At 56.5% G+C, this 22,925-nt stretch overlaps 1 protein-coding gene across 1 annotated transcript; it reads left to right on the top strand.

The window, feature by feature from the left end:
• Positions 1-9,662: 9,662 nt before the first annotated feature.
• On the top strand, positions 9,663-11,549 carry LOC147668860 (uncharacterized). The gene has a single exon (XM_086948390.1). It carries the CDS (start codon positions 9,714-9,716, stop codon positions 10,839-10,841), a length of 1,128 nt encoding a protein of 375 aa, XP_086804516.1. The 5' UTR covers positions 9,663-9,713; the 3' UTR covers positions 10,842-11,549.
• Positions 11,550-22,925: the final 11,376 nt, after the last annotated feature.

Below are 22,925 nucleotides of genomic sequence, written 5' to 3' on the forward strand. Positions count from 1 at the left end.
CTTGATTAATTAAAACCATTGCATACAAAAGATAAAATTTCTCACGGTTTTTGATAAAATCATTATATAATAAAAGGTTTTACATCACGTTAAAAGAAAGCTCAAATTATTAAAACATTCTGCACGTTAGCCGTGTTGACTATTAATATTATTTTGACTGTAGCTATTCTTGTAAAGTTCCAGTCGGTTCTTGTAATGAATAGTCTTTTTACCACTCGGTCCGGTGCTTCATTCTTTTTGCGGTTATGTCGAGGAATTTAATTAGCCGGCAATTTAACTGGACCAGCTTGGGGTTAAAGCACAGCATTAACGCTTGTCTGCACGGTCTGGCTCCGTGCTGTTTGAACGCTGGCTTTAGCAGAGTGACCCTTATATCTTTTAATGTGTTACAGATGCATATAACATGAATTGCGTCCTTAACGCCTCTGCCGCATAAACGACTGTGCTGGACTCCTCCCTTTCTCTCTTCCAAGGCGGCAGAAATTGATTAAAGGGGCCGCCCCCAGTCGGAGTCTTAGGAATTTTTCCTTGATGTTAATTTTTAATCCCATTTTCAGGTAGAACTGGGGTTTTAGCTTTTTGTATGTATGTAAGATCATCCAGCCGTGCGATCGTTTAGCAAATTTTATTTGTCCTCTATTGCGGATAGTAAACGAGTTACCTTTGTCACAGTTTTTTTTAATGTTAGATGGTTTACCTGGACGTCCCACAGCTCTGTTAAACTTAGGTGTGTGATAGATTCCTGGAGATAAAGACTCGCTGGTGATTTTCCTGGGTGTGAAAGTTCCGTCCAAAGTTGGTCATTCAGAGTTCCCTTTTCGTCGCCTTTAATTTTATGCCAACATTTTGCGTATGCTCCCATGCGTTCAAGGGACTGTTTTTGGAGCCCAAATTCCAATCGTATTTGGCCCGGGGAGACCATTCTGGGGAGTTGGAAGATTGCACTGTATGATTTGAATATTATATTATCAAGAGTTGTTGCATCTTTAACCCTTCAACGCTTCGCTCCCGTAAGTAATAGTTGGCTGGAGTTTATCTTTCAAAACCCTTAGCAAAGGGTCAAACGTCAAGTCCGGTAAAATCTTCTTTAAGGGCTTTATGGCTAAGTAGGTCATTACACCCTTTCTCCCCAAGGCTTCTAATTGCGGTTTTGATGAATTATTTTGGTCCAGTATTACCCCTAGGTATTCATAGCTTGCTCCTTGTTCCAAACGGTGACCATCAAGGATCCAACTAAGATGTTTCTTCTTACGGTAATTAACTGCCATTATTTTTGTTTTATTGTAGTTTATTTTTAGTGCGGTTTTTTTTGTGGAAATTTGTGGGTAACATTCAATAGATGCTGGAGACCAATTGGGGTCCTACTTATCAGAACTAGGTCATCCGCATATAGCAGGTTTGACAGAGTGGCGTTCCCTAGTTTTGGTGCATGGGCTGCGCAGGTATTCAACTTCTCCGGTAAATCCGCTAGATGGAGATTGAATAGCATGGGCGCTAGAACACACCCTTGTTTAAGTCCTTTTGATGTGGGGATTTTTTTTTATATTTGTAGACCGTCACCGAGCTTTATCCTGACCCATGTTTTGGTGTGTAAATTCCTTAATTGGTGTAAAAGGTTTGAAGGGATCCCCTAGCCATCTAATTTTTGCCAACGTTTTGTGCGATCTACGCGATCGAATGCTGCAACAAAGTCTATGAAACAAAGAAAAAGTGGATATTTTCCCTGTTTGGCTGCATCCATGAGCAGGGTCAGGGCCATTATGTTGGTTATTGATCCTTGCCCTTTCCGAAATCCAGTTTGTGTTAGTGGTATTATTTGATTCTCTTCTGCCCAAGTGGTTATATAATTTAGGAGGAGCCCTGCAAAGTATTTAGCCTTGATGTCGATCAGAGTTATTAGGCGATAGGTTTTCGGCATAGCCCTCGCTCCTTGTTTACAGCCTCTCCACGACTCGGGAATTGTAGAATTTCTAACTGCATACTTGAAAACAGGTTCAAGTGCGTTGCTCCAGTAGTCCGGGTCGTTTTTAAACATTATTGGAGGAATGCCGTTGGGACCGGGGGCTCCTGCCAGTCAACCCCTTGCTATTTGTTTTGTTATCTGCTTGGTTGATTGGGTGGTGTGCCCCTCCCTTAGTCTCCGTTCGGCATTTTGTGCAGAGATTACTGTTGATACCCGTTGTTGGTTTAGTACTAATCTATTGATTTCCCCAGTAGAAGGTTGGCAGAGTGATATTGGCTCCTTTGTGGTCCTGCTCAAACTCTCAGGCCCTACGCATTTGGGGTCTACAACTGTTTCTTCTTTGTCATTAAAATGATTAAAGAGGAAGACTGTCCAAACCTCTTCAGAAATGTGAGAGTTGATTCCGTGGTGATTTGGCCGATGTGTTTTATTTACGGATTGCCAAAATTTGCCGCTGTTTTTCTGTTTAGCATCATGAAGCAATTTAGCCCAAAAGTAGTTATTCATGGTCATTTTCCTGACCCATCTTCTTCTTTTAAAAAGGGCCTTTGAGTCGCATAGAGACTGCTGCAAACTTTGATTTATAGGTGCTCTCCGGAGTTGTCGTAGTAATTGGTTTATTGTTGTTTTCAGTTTCTTGGAGACTGGACTCATTACTATCGAAATTAGAGGATCATTTAAGTTCTTTCGTTTTGGGCCTTTTTTGGTAGGAAATTTGTTGCCAAGGGCGCAGATGAATTTTTCCCAAGTTTCCAACGGGTGACCTAAGTTGTCCTGTACTTCCTTAAACACTTCTTTTCTTACTACTGCTACTGTTTCTATGTTTGTTAAGTTGCACCTAATGCGATGAAGGTTTGTTGTTTTAACCGAAACGATGGATTTGTCGGCCTCCTGAGGTAATGTTGATGTAGAATGAAGTGTCATTTCTTGTTGCATGTGATCGCTAAGTGTATTGTTGCCTATTTGAAATGAGGCTATCCTGTCAAACATGAATAGTGTTGTGAAAGTGAAATCAAGGTAGAAGGATACTTTGGATGAGTGAAATGTAGGTGCCGGGGACTATCTTCCTTGAATTGGCCGTTAACTGCCCCCAAATTCAGGTGCTTTAGTTCTGAGAGTAGATAGCTTGAACTCTTTGTTGGTTTAGTTACCGTTGAGGGGCCCTGTGTCTGGATTCCCCATATACCAGTCAGATCCTGTGTAAGTTCATCTTCCTGGCTATACCCTAAAAGGTGCATGTTGAAGTCTCCTGCCAAGATGACTTTGTCTGTATCCTCCTCTTCTGTTATTCTTGTTACTTCTTTAATCACTTCCTTAAATGTTTGTAGTTTGTGTTTAGGATCACGGTAGATGTTTATCAGTATTACCTTTTGTGCTGTCTGATTAAGGAACAACTTGACCGTTGAAGCCTAAATTCAGCTTGGAGAGGTGATATGTGTTTTTATAGGGTACCTTTCACCAATTTTTGTTATGGAGGAGAGGAGGAGTAAACCCCCCCAATCGGCGTCCAAATATGTAGCCTTTAGTAGCTGGGGTGAAGCTGGAGGTGTATTCCTGTAGGTCGAAGGGTTTATCTTCCCAGGTCTCCTGAAGTAAAATAATGTCGAAGGTTTTAAGATAGTTCAGGAAGTCACAGTCGCTTAGCTTGGAGTTTAAGCCGTTAATAGTCTAGATACAGATTTTGACTTAATTGGAGCCCAATCGAGGGAATGATGAAGACGGCGTCCTGTGTCAATTTGGGTGCATTTGGAGGATAGTGCATTGTAGCCCTTGCCTTCCATTCGTAAAAAAAGGTTCCTTTGGGGGGAACCGACTGGCTATTGATGTTCGGCCCCTGGCTCCCCTTAGGACTGAAGCCACTGATGTAGGTAGACTGTCTGTAATTAGAAATTGAGCTGGGTATTGTGGTTTAGGCAATTTTGGATTTTTTCGGTTTCTTGAATAATTCTTCTGGCTATCTCCAGTGCTTTCCATCTAGTTCTGGAGGCTTGAGGGATTGGCAAACCATTATTTGGTAAAAACTCAACGTACGATAGATCAGAACTGTGAACATTATCTAACTTTGGGATGGCTTGCAGGAGTCGTAGTATGTTCCCTCTGTTTAAGATATCTATACGGCCTCGCGACTTGTATAGGGGAGTGAACTTGATAGTGTCAGACTCCTCCTCTTAGGCGAGTTCCTGGGTCGGATGTGCAGAGTAGTGACTAGTGACGCTTCCAACCTGATGTAGACTTGAGATGTCAAGGACGAAGGTATTACGGCCAATGCTATCGTTGGTAGTTGGTAATTGACTTTGGCAATCCCATACTTTTTCTTCCGGGCCTCGAGTTAGCGGTGAGTTTTTTGGTAGTACATGACGTAATTCTCTGGTCATGAGATCTGATGTTATTAGTCTCTCATTTTCCGTTTCTAGGTTTTGAGCCTCGGATGGTTTGACTGGGGCTTTTATCATGTGTGAGGACTGTGAGAAGTTGGCCTGGTATATGATGTTTACTATTCTAGTGAGCACCTTGCACCAGCCCAAACAACCCTTATGGTGATGGCTGTAAAGTCAACCTTATAGACCAGCTATCCTAGTGGTAGCATGGACAAAAGCAGTCTTAGGCTAAACTCAAGAGGGCATGTGAAGCCAGCTGTTTTACCATATGCAAACCTTTTAATACCAAATGAAAGGACACCACACAGGTTATATATTCAAAATATATATGTATTTATTTCTAAAAAGACCCCCTTAACTCTTTATGAGCACGGGAGTACAAGCGTATAACAAGTAACTTAATATAACATACAAAAGTTGCACAAATATGGATAGGCCCTGGTGGCCCTTAAAACCATATACTAAAATAGTGGTATAAGAACCACGTCACGAACAATGGTAAGGCCTAGGGCCTTGGGAATCGCTGGGGTTACACTGGACTAACAGCAGTTAGGATGTGGGAGGCCCACAGGATGCGGGTGCAGTGTCTAAATGCACACGCGTGCACCAATAGAAGTCAATGGGCGCGTAAAGTTAGAAAGTTGCAGATTTGGAAGTCTTCCTACTGGACTAGAACTTAACCACTTAAAACTAGGACACTAGGGATGTAAATCTCTACAGGAGCACCGCAGTACTCGCGTTACCTCACCCACAGGAAGCGGGTGCATAGGTGTCAAAGTGTGTCGGGTTTCGTCTTGGAGTTCTATGGAGCCTTGGAGAAAAGATGCTGCAGGCGGCCAGGAGAGAAGAGTCCGGTTGGATCCAAGGGTGGATCGAAGATGTAGAGTACCTGAAAGCAGAGGGGACAGAGTCTGGGTCACTAGCCAGTGACCAGGAAGGAACCAGGAAGGAACTAGGCGTTGTCGGGTTGCGATCAGGTGATGTCGTGAAGCTTGTCTCCGCTGCCACGTGGACCAGGAGGTGTCGACGACAACCAGGCGCTGGGCACGGACTGTCCCACAAAGGCTCTCGCTGTCGGCGGTGTTGGATCTCGATTCGGAGTCAACAGGCCTTGGCAAATGCAACCCATGCAGGAATCAAAGATGGCTTCTGGATCAGACCAGCAAGGTCTGATGGGCTGCTCCTTTTCAGGGGAGCAAGGGCCAGTCTGGAGCAACCAGACCAGCATTGAAAATTTGAAGGTTCGTCTTCACAGAGGCCACTAGCCAACAGGCAAGTGACCGGACAGACACGTCGAGCAGGAAAATGCAAAAGGGCCCCACGCAGCACTCGGTGAGTGTGGAGAGATGATCTTCGGTGCAAAGGATGCTCGGGCTGGGGCTTCTCAATCCCCAACGCACAGCTTCGAGGGAGCCTCGGGAGCTGCACAGAAAGCACTTTGCTGGCTTTCCAAGATGGCCGGTCCCACGTCTCTCGTCACATCCACGGGTCTCAGCTTTGCTGTGGCTGTGATTCGGGCTGTTGGATGTCTGGAAGTCCAGTTCTTGTCGGTCTCTGTGGTTCGAGCTCCGGCGGGAGCAACAACAAAGCAAACCGTTGAGTGCTTGATGGTGCCTGATTGCACAGGGTGGTCACTCCTTGACCACAAGGGAGATTCTTCAGTCTTCTACGTCGAGTAGGATGTCGAAGGGTCCAGAGTTTCATATCAGAGTTTCAGTCAGGATTATCTAAAGTCTTGGGACACTGCTCCTACCTTTATTCCAAATCAAGGGGCTGGACTACCTGCTAGGACCCTCCTATGGGTGGGACCCAGGAAGGGGGTGGGTACACCCCTTTCCCTTTGTCCAGTTTCACACCAGAGCTGGGGCTGGAGTGCCCCAGCACCGGTTTCAACTGGAAAATGCATGGGACACCTTGTGTGCCCCAGGCAGTGTCTCGTTTTGTTCAGCCCTCCTTGCCCCAATCCACTATCTCCTGTCTGGGGTGGTGCTAGCACCTCCCTGTGACAGGAAACCTATTGTCCAAGCCTCCCTCGCTGGAAGGACTCCCAGCAGCAGGAGGTCAGACTTGTGTCTGTGGCAGCAGCATCCATTTTGTGATGCTGAGGCTCTGGTTAACTTTAACCGGGATTAATGGAACTAACATGTCTTTTCCCTCTAGAAGGGTGGAATGCTACCCCCGTCACCAGAACTGGCGAGGGGGTAGTATTCCAAAGCGTATGACACCTTACACGACATGTTTTGATAAAGCCAAACCAAAGTTAGCAATAACCGCGAGGATTATAATGCACTTAAGAGAATATGGTATGGCAATATCCTAGAACAGCTATAAAGACATGGTTCCGAAAGCTGCAGACAGGCTCAGCTCATGCTAGAGCACCATCTCACATAAAATCAAGCACTCTGCCTCCAGGATTGTTAAGGCCTGCCATAGGAGTGACTTATATGTGCAAATGTGTCTAGATTATAAGGTTAGATATAGGAATACTATACTTAAGCAAGGGGTGATCACACAACCATGCCCCAGCTGAGTGATCAGCCAGTTGTGTTAGTTTGGAAGGCAAACCAGGGGTGGCACAATACATGCTGCAGCCCCTGGTAGGCCTTGGGCGCACCTATGCCCTGGGTACCTATAGTACACTATACAGGGGCTCATAAGAGTGACCCAAATCCCAATTGGTGATGTACCTAAAGTACATGGTGTGGATTTAGAGAGAGAACAGCAGGCTGTGGGTCTGATTAGCAGGCCACAGCCACATTAAGTCAAAAACCAGTGAAGCAAAAAGCAGAAAATGGGGTGACCATAGGAAGCAGACCCTACTCTCCTACAAGGACTCCTGGGCTTTGAATGTTGACGGTATTTCTAGTAGTCTGTGGGGATTATTTTTTTCCGTTCCTGCTGCACTTGCCTCCATTTGCTTTACTTTTGGTAAAGAGTGTGAATCACCTTGCGGCGTTTTTTGCAGTTGTTTGCAGTAGCCTGTGGTGCCTTCCTCCGCTAGTGAAGCTGTGAAACTTTGATTATGTATAGCTTTGGAATTCATATCCGCCTGTTGCCGTAATAACCAATTAGACAGGTGTTGGGCCTGAGCTGTGGTTTTCTTTTTCCTCCCCTTCCTTTTCTTTCTGCGACCGATATTCGTTGATGTAATTTTTTTGCTTAATTCAGATGAGTCTATTACTACTTTTTCTGGAATGGCAGCCTTTCGATGTTGCAGGACCCTGCTCTCTCCTATTTCTTCAGTCCCAATTGGACATAACTTCTCGGTATGTTCGGGTTCTGTTTTTGTTCCCCCCATTGATGGTAAGTCCGGGCTTCCTGCTGTTTGGGTTACAGTTGTTGCTGCAATAGATAGTAAGTCGCCCAGTAGTGTTGGTAGCATGGATAGTTTGTCTATAATTGGGGCACAGGTACAATCTTGCTGAAGTAATTTGTCCTTGAGGGCAGCTTCCTGTCCTCTTTTTATCAGTCCATTTAGGTCAGCCAGCTTCCTATCAATGGCAGATGTGAAATCTGCCAAGGTTTGAAGCACTGTCAGTTGTAAATCCATTTTACAGGATTGATATTATAGCTCTGCTGTTGAATATTGCATCGTGCTAAGTACTGTTTCCCCAAAAATGTCTTTGGTCAGTTGGCTTTTATCACTAACTTCTGTCTTTACGCTAACGTCATTGCTGTATGAGGCCACTAGCTCCTCACATTCTTGGGAAGCTAGAAAGGACATGTCGTAGTTGGAGTTTTGGTGGGTCCCCTGACTGTACCCCGGCGGGATGTTTTCATCAAGTACTCGTACTTCGTCCTCTTAAGTGATTGGCCGGTGTTGAGGAGGGCTGCTGATAATTTGCACCTGACTGTGCCCTGGTGTGATGCTTTTGTTGTTTATTCGTGCTTCATTCTCTTGAGTAGTTGGCCAATATTGAGAAGAGCCGCTGGTAATTTAGGTGATTTCGATATTTGGTCTGTTCTTTGTACTGTGTTGTTTAGGCTCACCTGGTTGATGCTTGAGCGGAACGTTAGAGTTGGTCCTAGTAGTTCTGGGTTAAAGGTGTTGGCTAGAAGGTGTAAGTCCTCTGATTTTGCGGGTGCTGTTGAAGTGTAGTTGTTGTAACCTTTTCTGCTAGTTCTTGCTGTAGTAATAGTTGCGTGGCTAGCTCAAATTCTCTGCTTGCCGTGATCTGAGGGAGTTGGGTTGATTTATCTGCCTGTGAGTATAAGAGTTTTGGCTATTGTATTCATACGTTTTCTATATCAATATGCTTAGCGGGGTCCCCCATTTCCACTTTTTGTTTAGTGGAGCCAGGTTCCGCTGCGTTTTCTAAGCCCAAATCTAAGTCCATTGTCCTTTCTGAGTTGTCATTTAGTTTGTGCTCTTTAGTGGTTGTGATGTTAATTAAGTACCTGTTGCTTGATCCATTTGATTCTGGTGGTTGTTTTTGATGTATTTTTTGTGAATCCTTTGTGTGGATTTGTACTACTGTTTGTTTTAAGTTTGATTTTGTGTCAGTCTCGGAGAGAAAATTAAAATTGCTTGGTTGCAGAGGAGTTTGCAATCCTTTAATGCCGCTAGTTTTTGAGAATATTATGGTGCCTGGGTCTTTCAAAAATGCAAATTTGGTGTAGATCTTGGGTTGGAAGTAATGTGGGCTCTTCCGTTTGGAGGAGCCTTCTATTGTAATTAAGTTTTTAGTTCCTGGACTCGGCCTTAGGGTGGCCACTGGGTTTAATTTGGTTGCTTTAGTCGTTACTTTTAATGGTGTCCTGGCCTGCGTTGGAGAGGCGTAAGGAGTTCGGAGTGGGATGTGGTTGTTCAAGTGGAATGATAACTTGCAACTTTGATAATTTTTTTGTTTTAGTTTTAAATAGCGCAAACCAGACCCTTAGGTATGAGAGCGCTTTATGTGACTGCCAGTTTTGTTACAGACGTACACATTCATTTTTGTTAGGTACTAGGAGATGAAGGGATTTGCCCAGGATCACAGGATGTTGAGCGTTGTTGCCCAGACTGGAACCCGGTTCCCCAGCTTTGAAGTCGACCGCCCTAGCCTTAAAGCTACATCCTCTCCACATAATTTACATAGTTCAACAATTAAAGGAAGACCAGCACATAAACTGGGTGGTGTAACCCAGCTCTGTTGCTTTTCGGCTGTGTATGCCTGTTCATACAAGGGTGTGTTTTTGTTAGGCTGCCGAGCAGCAGGGGAGCGGCCTGGCTACAGGCTGGATGAACGCCTGCCCCGCCTCTGAGGGCGACGCCCAGCCTGGGACTGGGTCAGAGTCCGATCAAGCAGAGCTGCTCTCATTCCGCAGGCTCGGGGCTTTCTGTTGAGCTGAAGAGGTCCCGCTGGGTGGACTGAGCCTGCTGGACCCCCGGGATGGCTGCAGCGACCCCCCTGATGCCCGACCATGACCACGGCGCCCGGTTGTACGTGAGAAAGGTCGTGGAAGAGGCCTGTGAGGGGCTGCTGCGGCGCCTGCAGGAGGACGACCTGCCCACGGGGGCGAGTCCCCTTTTGAAGAGGACTCTTGTGAAGGTCAAGCCGCCGGAGTGTGACGGGGTGCAGCGCTGCGCTGAGCAATTGCAGGAGAGCGTCGGCAGCTTGGCGGCCCCCCGAGACCCCCAGGAGGTGGCCCGCCTGCTCTCGGAGACCTGCGGCTGCGTCCTGCTGCCCCCCGGTGTGATGGGGGCTCTGGCCCAGAGGCTGATTGATGAGGATGAGTATGATAGCGACTGCGAGAACGAGGAGTACCTGCAGGTGGTGCGCATCGTGCAGAAGGTGCTCCTCCGTGAGGAGAAGCTGGCGGCCTTCTTCACCGATGAGACCACCCTGAGCTTCAGCCTCTTCCAAGAGATGAAGGGCCTGCTGGGGGGCCGGCACTGGGACCGCCTCCGGATCCAGTGTGGGTACCTGGCAGAGGAGAAAGATCCCATGGTAGGAAGTAAAGCCGCTGACCCGGAAGTGCAACTGCCCAGAGATGCAGCACCCACTGCTTACCCAGAAGTTCAGCCGTGTGTGGGCAGCGGCAGTGGTGCGGACCCGGAAGTGCATGTGTCTGCTGCTGGAGAAACAAAGGCTTCTGCAGGCCGGGTGAGCGGGACTGACCCGGAAGTAGACGTGTCTGCTGCCACGCAAGGGCAGCACGTGAACTTGGCCATCGGCGACAGAAGCACTAAACTTGGATTTTACATGGAACTGAAGAAGAACCCGAAGGACAAGAAAGCTCTACAGGGCGGCAGGGACAAACTGAGGTCCATCCTTGGCGCAGAGAGTGTGACCGCCCCGGGGAGCTTCAACACCACGGAGGAGAACAGAGTGTGCTACCAGATCATCTTTTACACCCCCGGGGGGCTCGCCAAGGGGGCACAGCACCCAGAAGAGATGGAAAAGTTATTGAGGAAACACGGCACTTGGAAGCATGTGATAGATTATTACGATAAAACATGGTCTCTGCCCAAAAGGGAGGTCGGTGCCTGCATCTTGGAAGTCCGGCCTGATTTCTGATTTATGCGCCTGTAGATGCGTGTCTTCGTTACCTCAGATCAGCGTCTGTATGTAATTCCAGACTTGGTGTATTCTTCGGGATTAATGGGATTCTTAATGCTGCTGCCAGAAGCACTGTGTTCTACTCTTTTCAGGTTGCACCCCCTGCCTCATCCCTTTCCCACAAACCTTTCACTTTCATGGCTTACAAGCACTGCTGCGGTTTCGCCAGCCAGAGTCTCAAAAGCCAGAGCAACTTACTTGTTAACACAGATACCAAATATGAACTAACGTTTCAATACACAAGGCACGTGGGCCCCTGGCTGGTGGGGGCCTCGCAGCAGCAAAGTGTCCTTCGCCAGCTGTGCAGAACACAACACCTTAGGATGTATCTCATGCAGATGCATGCCTCAGTATGGAAATAGCAAGTGGACATTTCATCACAATCATCGACCTTTTTCGGTCGAGGACCGGAAATGCTGGCTTGCCAGCTTCCAGTAGGAGTCGTATGTTGTGTAGTAAGGCTTCAGAACCCGCCTCCCTGCACTGTCTCTCCCCATTGGCTGGCTTCCTAAAAGGAGGCCAGCCATTGGAGGAGAGATCAGTCACTCCAATGTAGCCCCGTCCTTTTCGGATTTGGGGGCGTGATTTTTTGCGTTCTTTAGACAGTGACGTTGTCCGTCACTCAGAACAGCAAAACACGCCCCCAAATGCGAAAATGACCATGCTTTCTCCGAGGCATTTCTGCTTTGCCTCGGAGAAAGACGGTGGTGGTTTCCAGAGCTGCTCTGAGCTGCTCTGCTCGTCCCCCCTTCCCTCCGCTTTCCTTCGTCCAGCTCTGTCCTTCCCTCCGCACGCAGCTCCGTCCCCCTCCCCCTCCCCCATCCCTCCGCCCGCAGCCCTTCTTCGTCCCGGTCCCGCTCCCCCCCCACTCCGCCCGCAGCTCCGTCGTCCTGCTCTGCCCCCCCCCTTCCCTCCGCCCGCAGCTCCGTCGTCCTGCTCTGCCCCCCTTCCCTCCGCCCGCAGCTCCGTCGTCCTGCTCTGCCCCCCTTCCCTCCGCCCGCAGCTCCGTCGTCCTGCTCTGCCCCCCCCTTCCCTCCGCCCGCAGCTCCGTCGTCCTGCTCTGCCCCCCCCCACTCTGCCTGCAGCTCCGTCGTCCTGCTCTGCCCCCCTTCCCTCCGCCTGCAGCTCCGTCGTCCTGCTCTGCCCCCCTTCCCTCCGCCTGCAGCTCCGTCGTCCTGCTCTGCCCCCCTTCCCTCCGCCTGCAGCTCCGTCGTCCTGCTCTGCCCCCCTTCCCTCCGCCCGCAGCTCCGTCGTCCTGCTCTGCCCCCCTTCCCTCCGCCCGCAGCTCCGTCGTCCTGCTCTGCCCCCCTTCCCTCCGCCCGCAGCTCCGTCGTCCTGCTCTGCCCCCCCCCACTCTGCCCGCAGCTCCGTCGTCCTGCTCTGCCCCCCTTCCCTCCGCCTGCAGCTCCGTCGTCCTGCTCTGCCCCCCTTCCCTCCGCCTGCAGCTCCGTCGTCCTGCTCTGCCCCCCCCCCACTCTGCCCGCAGCTCCGTCGTCCTGCTCTGCCCCCCTTCCCTCCGCCTGCAGCTCCGTCGTCCTGCTCTGCCCCCCTTCCCTCCGCCTGCAGCTCCGTCGTCCTGCTCTGCCCCCCCCCCACTCTGCCCGCAGCTCCGTCGTCCTGCTCTGCCCCCCTTCCCTCCGCCTGCAGCTCCGTCGTCCTGCTCTGCCCCCCCCACTCTGCCCGCAGCTCCGTCGTCCTGCTCTGCCCCCCTTCCCTCCGCCCGCAGCTCCGTCGTCCTGCTCTGCCCCCCTTCCCTCCGCCTGCAGCTCCGTCGTCCTGCTCTGCCCCCCCCCCACTCTGCCCGCAGCTCCGTCGTCCTGCTCTGCCCCCCTTCCCTCCGCCTGCAGCTCCGTCGTCCTGCTCTGCCCCCCTTCCCTCCGCCTGCAGCTCCTTCGTCCAGCTCTGCCCCCCCCCCCACTCTGCCCGCAGCTCCGTCGTCCTGCTCTGCCCCCCCCCTTCCCTCCCCCCGCAGCTCCGTCGTCCTGCTCTGCCCCCCCCTTCCCTCCCCCCGCAGCTCCGTCGTCCTGCTCTGCCCCCCTTCCCTCCGCCTGCAGCTCCGTCGTCCTGCTCTGCCCCCCCCCCCCCACTCTGCCCGCAGCTCCGTCGTCCTGCTCTGCCCCCCCCTCCCTCCCCCCGCAGCTCCGTCGCCCTGCTCTGCCCCCCTTCCCTCCGCCCGCAGCTCCTTCGTCCAGCTCTGCCCCCCTTCCCTCCGCCCGCAGCTCCGTCGTCCTGCTCTGCCCCCCCTTCCCTCCGCCCGCAGCTCCTTCATCCTGCTCTGCCCCCCCCCTTCCCTCCCCCCGCAGCTCCGTCGTCCTGCTCTGCCCCCCCCTTCCCTCCCCCCGCAGCTCCGTCGTCCTGCTCTGCCCCCCTTCCCTCCGCCTGCAGCTCCGTCGTCCTGCTCTGCCCCCCCCTTCCCTCCCCCCGCAGCTCCGTCGTCCTGCTCTGCCCCCCCCTTCCCTCCCCCCGCAGCTCCGTCGTCCTGCTCTGCCCCCCTTCCCTCCGCCTGCAGCTCCGTCGTCCTGCTCTGCCCCCCTTCCCTCCGCCTGCAGCTCCGTCGTCCTGCTCTGCCCCCCTTCCCTCCGCCCGCAGCTCCGTCGTCCTGCTCTGCCCCCCCCCACTCCGCCCGCAGCTCCGTCGTCCAGCTCTGCCCCCCTTCCCTCCGCCTGCAGCTCCTTCGTCCAGCTCTGCCCCCCCCTTCCCTCCGCCCGCAGCTCCGTCGTCCTGCTCTGCCCCCCCCTTCCCTCCGCCCGCAGCTCCGTCGTCCTGCTCTGCCCCCCTTCCCTCCGCCTGCAGCTCCGTCGTCCTGCTCTGCCCCCCCCCCCACTCTGCCCGCAGCTCCGTCGTCCTGCTCTGCCCCCCCCTCCCTCCCCCCGCAGCTCCGTCGCCCTGCTCTGCCCCCCTTCCCTCCGCCCGCAGCTCCGTCGTCCTGCTCTGCCCCCCCCTTCCCTCCGCCCGCAGCTCCGTCGTCCTGCTCTGTCCCCCCCTTCCCTCCGCCCGCAGCTCCGTCGTCCTGCTCTGCCCCCCCCTTCCCTCCCCCCGCAGCTCCGTCGTCCTGCTCTGCCCCCCCCTTCCCTCCCCCCGCAGCTCCGTCGTCCTGCTCTGCCCCCCTTCCCTCCGCCCGCAGCTCCGTCGTCCTGCTCTGCCCCCCTTCCCTCCGCCCGCAGCTCCGTCGTCCTGCTCTGCCCCCCCTTCCCTCCCCCCGCAGCTCCGTCGTCCTGCTCTGCCCCCCCCCACTCTGCCCGCAGCTCCGTCGTCCTGCTCTGCCCCCCTTCCCTCCGCCTGCAGCTCCGTCGTCCTGCTCTGCCCCCCTTCCCTCCGCCCGCAGCTCCTTCGTCCAGCTCTGCCCCCCCCCACTCTGCCCGCAGCTCCGTCGTCCTGCTCTGCCCCCCTTCCCTCCCCCCGCAGCTCCGTCGTCCTGCTCTGCCCCCCCCTTCCCTCCGCCTGCAGCTCCGTCGTCCTGCTCTGCCCCCCTTCCCTCCGCCTGCAGCTCCGTCGTCCTGCTCTGCCCCCCCCTTCCCTCCGCCCGCAGCTCCGTCGTCCTGCTCTGCCCCCCCCTTCCCTCCGCCTGCAGCTCCGTCGTCCTGCTCTGCCCCCCTTCCCTCCGCCCGCAGCTCCGTCGTCCTGCTCTGCCCCCCCCTTCCCTCCGCCCGCAGCTCCGTCGTCCTGCTCTGCCCCCCCCCACTCTGCCCGCAGCTCCGTCGTCCTGCTCTGCCCCCCCCCCCCTTCCCTCCGCCCGCAGCTCCGTCGTCCTGCTCTGCCCCCCTTCCCTCCGCCCGCAGCTCCGTCGTCCTGCTCTGCCCCCCCCTCCCTCCCCCCGCAGCTCCGTCGCCCTGCTCTGCCCCCCTTCCCTCCGCCCGCAGCTCCGTCGTCCTGCTCTGCCCCCCCTTCCCTCCGCCCGCAGCTCCGTCGTCCTGCTCTGCCCCCCTTCCCTCCGCCCGCAGCTCCGTCGTCCTGCTCTGCCCCCCCCCACTCTGCCCGCAGCTCCGTCGTCCTGCTCTGCCCCCCCCCCACTCTGCCCGCAGCTCCGTCGTCCTGCTCTGCCCCCCCCCTTCCCTCCGCCTGCAGCTCCGTCGTCCTGCTCTGCCTCCCCCCACTCTGCCCGCAGCTCCGTCGTCCTGCTCTGCCCCCCCCTTCCCTCCCCCCGCAGCTCCGTCGTCCTGCTCTGCCCCCCCCTTCCCTCCCCCCGCAGCTCCGTCGTCCTGCTCTGCCCCCCCCTTCCCTCCGCCCGCAGCTCCGTCGTCCTGCTCTGCCCCCCCTTCCCTCCCCCCGCAGCTCCGTCGTCCTGCTCTGCCCCCCCCTTCCCTCCGCCCGCAGCTCCGTCGTCCTGCTCTGCCCCCCCCTTCCCTCCCCCCGCAGCTCCGTCGTCCTGCTCTGCCCCCCTTCCCTCCCCCCGCAGCTCCGTCGTCCTGCTCTGCCCCCCCCTTCCCTCCGCCCGCAGCTCCGTCGTCCTGCTCTGCCCCCCCCTTCCCTCCGCCTGCAGCTCCGTCGTCCTGCTCTGCCCCCCCCTTCCCTCCGCCTGCAGCTCCTTCGTCCTGCTCTGCCCCCCCCCCACTCTGCCCGCAGCTCCGTCGTCCTGCTCTGCCCCCCTTCCCTCCCCCCGCAGCTCCGTCGTCCTGCTCTGCCCCCCCTTCCCTCCGCCCGCAGCTCCGTCGTCCTGCTCTGCCCCCCCCCTTCCCTCCCCCCCGCAGCTCCGTCGTCCTGCTCTGCCCCCCCCTTCCCTCCCCCCGCAGCTCCGTCGTCCTGCTCTGCCCCCCCCTTCCCTCCCCCCGCAGCTCCGTCGTCCTGCTCTGCCCCCCTTCCCTCCGCCCGCAGCTCCGTCGTCCTGCTCTGCCCCCCCCCACTCTGCCCGCAGCTCCGTCGTCCTGCTCTGCCCCCCCCCCACTCTGCCCGCAGCTCCGTCGTCCTGCTCTGCCCCCCCCCCCACTCTGCCCGCAGCTCCGTCGTCCTGCTCTGCCCCCCCCCTTCCCTCCGCCTGCAGCTCCGTCGTCCTGCTCTGCCCCCCCCACTCTGCCCGCAGCTCCGTCGTCCTGCTCTGCCCCCCCCTTCCCTCCCCCCCGCAGCTCCGTCGTCCTGCTCTGCCCCCCCCTTCCCTCCGCCCGCAGCTCCGTCGTCCTGCTCTGCCCCCCCCTTCCCTCCCCCCGCAGCTCCGTCGTCCTGCTCTGCCCCCCCCTTCCCTCCGCCCGCAGCTCCGTCGTCCTGCTCTGCCCCCCCCTTCCCTCCCCCCGCAGCTCCGTCGTCCTGCTCTGCCCCCCCCTTCCCTCCGCCCGCAGCTCCGTCGTCCTGCTCTGCCCCCCTTCCCTCCCCCCGCAGCTCCGTCGTCCTGCTCTGCCCCCCCCCCACTCTGCCCGCAGCTCCGTCGTCCTGCTCTGCCCCCCTTCCCTCCCCCCGCAGCTCCGTCGTCCTGCTCTGCCCCCCTTCCCTCCGCCCGCAGCTCCGTCGTCCTGCTCTGCCCCCCCCTTCCCTCCGCCCGCAGCTCCGTCGTCCTGCTCTGCCCCCCCCTTCCCTCCCCCCGCAGCTCCGTCGTCCTGCTCTGCCCCCCCCTTCCCTCCCCCCGCAGCTCCGTCGTCCTGCTCTGCCCCCCCCTTCCCTCCGCCCGCAGCTCCGTCGTCCTGCTCTGCCCCCCCCTTCCCTCCGCCCACAGCTCCGTCGTCCTGCTCTGCCCCCCCTTCCCTCCCCCCGCAGCTCCGTCGTCCTGCTCTGCCCCCCTTCCCTCCGCCCGCAGCTCCGTCGTCCTGCTCTGCCCCCCCTTCCCTCCGCCCGCAGCTCCGTCATCCTGCTCTGCCCCCCCCCCTTCCCTCCGCCCGCAGCTCCGTGGTCCTGCTCTGCCCCCCCTTCCCTCCGCCCGCAGCTCCATCGTCCTGCTCTGCCCCCCCCCACTCTGCCCGCAGCTCCGTCGTCCTGCTCTGCCCCCCCCCCACTCTGCCCGCAGCTCCGTCGTCCTGCTCTGCCCCCCCCTTCCCTCCGCCTGCAGCTCCGTCGTCCTGCTCTGCCCCCCCCCACTCTGCCCGCAGCTCCGTCGTCCTGCTCTGCCCCCCCCTTCCCTCCGCCCGCAGCTCCGTCGTCCTGCTCTGCCCCCCCCTTCCCTCCCCCCGCAGCTCCGTCGTCCTGCTCTGCCCCCCCTTCCCTCCGCCCGCAGCTCCGTCGTCCTGCTCTGCCCCCCCCTTCCCTCCCCCCGCAGCTCCGTCGTCCTGCTCTGCCCCCCCCTTCCCTCCGCCCGCAGCTCCGTCGTCCTGCTCTGCCCCCCTTCCCTCCCCCCGCAGCTCCGTCGTCCTGCTCTGCCCCCCCCCCACTCTGCCCGCAGCTCCGTCGTCCTGCTCTGCCCCCCTTCCCTCCCCCCGCAGCTCCGTCGTCCTGCTCTGCCCCCCTTCCCTCCCCCCGCAGCTCCGTCGTCCTGCTCTGCCCCCCCCCCACTCTGCCCGCAGCTCCGTCGTCCTGCTCTGCCCCCCCCTTCCCTCCGCCCGCAGCTCCGTCGTCCTGCTCTGCCCCCCCCTTCCCTCCCCCCGCAGCTCCGTCGTCCTGCTCTGCCCCCCCCTTCCCTCCCCCCGCAGCTCCGTCGTCCTGCTCTGCCCCCCCCTTCCCTCCCCCCGCAGCTCCGTCGTCCTGCTCTGCCCCCCCCTTCCCTCCGCCCGCAGCTCCGTCGTCCTGCTCTGCCCCCCCCACTCTGCCCGCAGCTCCGTCGTCCTGCTCTGCCCCCCCCTTCCCTCCCCCCGCAGCTCCGTCGTCCTGCTCTGCCCCCCCCTTCCCTCCGCCCGCAGCTCCGTCGTCCTGCTCTGCCCCCCCCTTCCCTCCCCCCGCAGCTCCGTCGTCCTGCTCTGCCCCCCCTTCCCTCCGCCCGCAGCTCCGTCGTCCTGCTCTGCCCCCCCCTTCCCTCCCCCCGCAGCTCCGTCGTCCTGCTCTGCCCCCCTTCCCTCCCCCCGCAGCTCCGTCGTCCTGCTCTGCCCCCCCCTTCCCTCCGCCCGCAGCTCCGTCGTCCTGCTCTGCCCCCCCCTTCCCTCCGCCCACAGCTCCGTCGTCCTGCTCTGCCCCCCCTTCCCTCCCCCCGCAGCTCCGTCGTCCTGCTCTGCCCCCCTTCCCTCCGCCCGCAGCTCCGTCGTCCTGCTCTGCCCCCCTTCCCTCCGCCCGCAGCTCCGTCGTCCTGCTCTGCCCCCCCCCACTCTGCCCGCAGCTCCGTCGTCCTGCTCTGCCCCCCCCTTCCCTCCCCCCGCAGCTCCGTCGTCCTGCTCTGCCCCCCCTTCCCTCCGCCCGCAGCTCCGTCGTCCTGCTCTGCCCCCCCCTTCCCTCCCCCCGCAGCTCCGTCGTCCTGCTCTGCCCCCCCTTCCCTCCGCCCGCAGCTCCGTCGTCCTGCTCTGCCCCCCCCTTCCCTCCCCCCGCAGCTCCGTCGTCCTGCTCTGCCCCCCTTCCCTCCGCCTGCAGCTCCGTCGTCCTGCTCTGCCCCCCTTCCCTCCCCCCGCAGCTCCGTCGTCCTGCTCTGCCCCCCTTCCCTCCGCCCGCAGCTCCGTCGTCCTGCTCTGCCCCCCCCTCCCTCCCCCGCAGCTCCGTCGCCCTGCTCTGCCCCCCTTCCCTCCGCCCGCAGCTCCGTCGTCCTGCTCTGCCCCCCCTTCCCTCCGCCCGCAGCTCCGTCGTCCTGCTCTGCCCCCCTTCCCTCCGCCCGCAGCTCCGTCGTCCTGCTCTGCCCCCCCCCACTCTGCCCGCAGCTCCGTCGTCCTGCTCTGCCCCCCCCCCACTCTGCCCGCAGCTCCGTCGTCCTGCTCTGCCCCCCCCTTCCCTCCGCCCGCAGCTCCGTCGTCCTGCTCTGCCCCCCCTTCCCTCCCCCCGCAGCTCCGTCGTCCTGCTCTGCCCCCCCCTTCCCTCCCCCCGCAGCTCCGTCGTCCTGCTCTGCCCCCCCCTTCCCTCCCCCCGCAGCTCCGTCGTCCTGCTCTGCCCCCCCCTTCCCTCCGCCCGCAGCTCCGTCGTCCTGCTCTGCCCCCCCCTTCCCTCCGCCCGCAGCTCCGTCGTCCTGCTCTGCCCCCCTTCCCTCCCCCCGCAGCTCCGTCGTCCTGCTCTGCCCCCCCCCTTCCCTCCGCCCGCAGCTCCGTCGTCCTGCTCTGCCCCCCCCTCCCTCCGCCCGCAGCTCCTTCGTCCAGCTCTGCCCCCCCCTTCCCTCCCCCCGCAGCTCCGTCGTCCTGCTCTGCCCCCCCCTTCCCTCCGCCCGCAGCTCCGTCGTCCTGCTCTGCCCCCCCCTTCCCTCCCCCCGCAGCTCCGTCGTCCTGCTCTGCCCCCCTTCCCTCCGCCCGTATTTCTTTAGACTGTTGCTTGGGCTAGCACAGAAGCCTAGATTAGAGACATGGATACGCTGTGTGTGGCACTGCATGCGTCTTAGCAGTACACACTTTTCCAGTTGTCGAGCAAATACAATTAGGCCTGGAAACCCTTGTGCTGCGTCCTCAGATACTGGCTGCATCAGAAGCGAACAATGGCGGACCATTTCTTCAGGAGGTAAATTGATTCACATTCACAAAATTAAAATTAGTAGTCGTTTGATTTGGTCTATATATAAACTGACATTTAAAGTGGCATTTTATTTTTGAGCTGGCATCCTGAGGGGAGGGTAGAGGAGGCTTTTAAAAATCTATCACGTTGCCACCTGCTAATGCATTCTGGCCAGGCTGGCAAAGCTACGGGCAGAAAGCTGCCAAGATCCTGCCAGGGTTACCCCTGATCCTAGCATGGGTACTGGCAGAGGCATACATTTGCAAGCTTGGTGGCATAACTAAGATCCACGATAACACATTCATCGAGGATGGACTCTGCGTGCATTGGCTGGCATGAGGAATGCTGGGATCTATATCAATCTACATAATTCTAATTTCCTTGATTGAGACTGGCTATAGTTATTCTAGCTGCCACGAGAGACTTTCTGAATGCCACCACAAACTGAAGCCCGCTAAACAGAGAAAACAATGAAATAATGAACTCCGGTTACAAATATTATCCAGCAACAACCATTTTAGGAGCTATAATAATGTTCACATTCAAAATGTGACCTTTTCTTGAAACATGGTGTGTAGTTGTTTACATGCTTCTAGCAGAGCTGCGAGTTAGGAAACAGTCTGACTTGGCATGTGGACTGTAAAGACCTACTCAAGCCAAACCCTGCGATGTGACCTTATGTTTGTATTTGTTGGCAGGTTTTGTTGGTGCCATTTGATGCACACTGGCTGCCTGCTAGCAAGCTCCTCTTCTTGTAAGTATGGGAGAGTGCAGTTATTGGTTGGGAGGTCACTGGGTTTACAGGTGACCTTAGGCAGGCCAGAGACTCAGAAGAGTGAGCCGAGCCATAAAGCTGGTATGTGGAGCGAGGATGACGCACGTCTGACTTTAATCAATGGCCTGCAAGCGATTGTGCAGAAAAAGAATTGCTTTTCCAAAGGGATCACAATTTTCTGACATATGAAACTCTTGCATGTGCTATTTTGGCGATAATAAACCGCAGTCAGTAAAATTCTGTTTGAATGTTTTATGGCAATGGTTTTATGGGCCGGCCGTGTGCACAATGGAGCATTTGTGTAGAACTGGGGTCCTTTCCATGTGGGCATTTCTTTTGATCTAGTTAGGAATTGTGTGCTCAACATTTCTGAAAATTTATAGCGATTTTCCCTGAAGGCCTCAAACCTAATGATCTTCAAGTATAAAGAGAAATGTCCTGGAACAGAATACTACTCAAACACCTTCTCAATAACCTTCTCAGCGCTCAGCAGAAGAAAGCTAATCCTACAAATGTAATGCTTAAAATACCGTGGTGGAAAGGGACATGAGCGTAAAGATAAGGCATGGAGCGAGTATCGTAAATAAAGATAAACCTCCCGGAAAGGGAAACCCTGCCAAAAAAGGAGAGAGAGAGAGAACACCATAACTGCTGTGCAACAGGAATGCAGGAGAGACCAAAGAAGGACAATCAGGTGAGAAAGTGGCTACCCCTACATAGCTTCTACATCCAATATTTCTGTCAAATGCAGCTAGACACTTGGACCCAGACTACCTGGCCCAAACTTTTTTTGCTCCCTTGCGCAAGTGTGGGAGTATGACATGAGCTGCCACATCAACACACTAGTATATCCACTGTTAAAAACGGCAACCTAAATGGCATGCAGTGGAACCTTTAAAATGAAGATTGAGACAAGGGCAAAAAAAGTTGGGGTTAAATCAGATAGATTTTCATTGGTCAGACAGACGTATGGCTGAATGAAAAATTAATACAGGCGCAAAAAAGAAGTACAAAAAGGGAAAGCTCAACAAAACAGTTAGAAACACTAAGTAAAATATTTTGAAGTCCATGGAACGCTATGTAAAGGTACTATGAAGGCCAGGTGGTAAAACCAATCTCAGGAATGCTGCCAGAAGGATGTGCATGCTGGGACACAAATTCTCACAACTGCAATGTGGAATATGTTAAAAAGGGGAGGTGATGACTACAGAACTTGTGATATCAATAAGCCGGCATGCATGAGTAAAAAAAATGTTTTGGTTTCCGACATGAAAAAATACAGATAAAATGGAAACTACGCACTCACACTCAACTTCTGGTAGCAGATTTGAGGGAAAGCTCAACAAGTTTCAGTACCCCGCACTACCTTCTTCATAGGTGAGGTGCCCGCCAAGTAGAGCGGGAGAGCCAAGAACAAGATTATTAATATAAAAAAACTCCCTGCCCAAAAGGCAGAAAAAAAATCCCCTGGGACCCCATGTAGTTGTTTTGAGAGTAACACTTCTCAGGCCGTACCTTACAAACAGGAGAAAACAAAATCCATATAAAATCATGAAGAATACGCAAAATTACTTGCATCAGTAGTTCTCAAACCCGCACAAACAACTAGGCATCAATCTTCTAACCTATTCTAGAACCTGCAATCATGATTGCCAGCTTCCGGTAGGAGTCGTATGTTGTGTAGTAAGGCTTCAGAACCCGCCTCCCTGCACTGTCTCTCCCCATTGGCTGGATTCCTAAAAGGAGGCCAGCCATTGGAGGAGAGATCAGTCACTCCAATGTAGCCCCGTCCTTTTCGGATTTGGGGGCGTGATTTTTTGCGTTCTTTAGACAGTGACGTTGTCCGTCACTCAGAACAGCAAAACACGCCCCCAAATGCGAAAATGACCATGCTTTCTCCGAGGCATTTCTGCTTTGCCTCGGAGAAAGATGGTGGTGGTTTCCAGAGCTGCTCTGAGCTGCTCTGCTCGTCCCCCCTTCCCTCCGCTTTCCTTCGTCCAGCTCTGTCCTTCCCTCCGCACGCAGCTCCGTCCCCCTCCCCCTCCCCCATCCCTCCGCCCGCAGCCCTTCTTCGTCCCGGTCCCGCTCCCCCCCTCCCTCCGCCCGCAGCTCCGTCGTCCTGCTCTGCCCCCCCTTCCCTCCGCCCGCAGCTCCGTCGTCCTGCTCTGCCCCCCTTCCCTCCGCCCGCAGCTCCGTCGTCCTGCTCTGCCCCCCCCTTCCCTCCGCCCGCAGCTCCGTCGTCCTGCTCTGCCCCCCCTTCCCTCCGCCCGCAGCTCCGTCGTCCTGCTCTGCCCCCCTTCCCTCCGCCCGCAGCTCCGTCGTCCTGCTCTGCCCCCCTTCCCTCCGCCCGCAGCTCCGTCGACCTGCTCTGCCCCCCCTTCCCTCCGCCCGCAGCTCCGTCGTCCTGCTCTGCCCCCCCCTTCCCTCCGCCCACAGCTCCGTCGTCCTGCTCTGCCCCCCCCTTCCCTCCGCCCGCAGCTCCGTCGTCCTGCTCTGCCCCCCCCTTCCCTCCCCCCGCAGCTCCGTCGTCCTGCTCTGCCCCCCCCTTCCCTCCCCCCGCAGCTCCGTCGTCCTGCTCTGCCCCCCCTTCCCTCCGCCCGCAGCTCCGTCGTCCTGCTCTGCCCCCCCCTTGGAGTAATGTCATGCTAGCTGCTCTCAACTAAACACGTTCAAGAAAGTAGTTGCCAACACTGAGAAGTGTCCACTAAAAATGTTGAGTGAGTCGTCCTAGGGCGCCTACATATTTACTGCACAATTTTCGTAGAAGCCCCAGCACGAAGGTCCTGTCCAGATTTTTA

The sequence above is a fragment of the Lissotriton vulgaris genome, unplaced genomic scaffold, assembly GCF_964263255.1.
Source record: "Lissotriton vulgaris unplaced genomic scaffold, aLisVul1.2 SCAFFOLD_1050, whole genome shotgun sequence".
Taxonomy (NCBI): Eukaryota; Metazoa; Chordata; class Amphibia; order Caudata; family Salamandridae; genus Lissotriton; species Lissotriton vulgaris.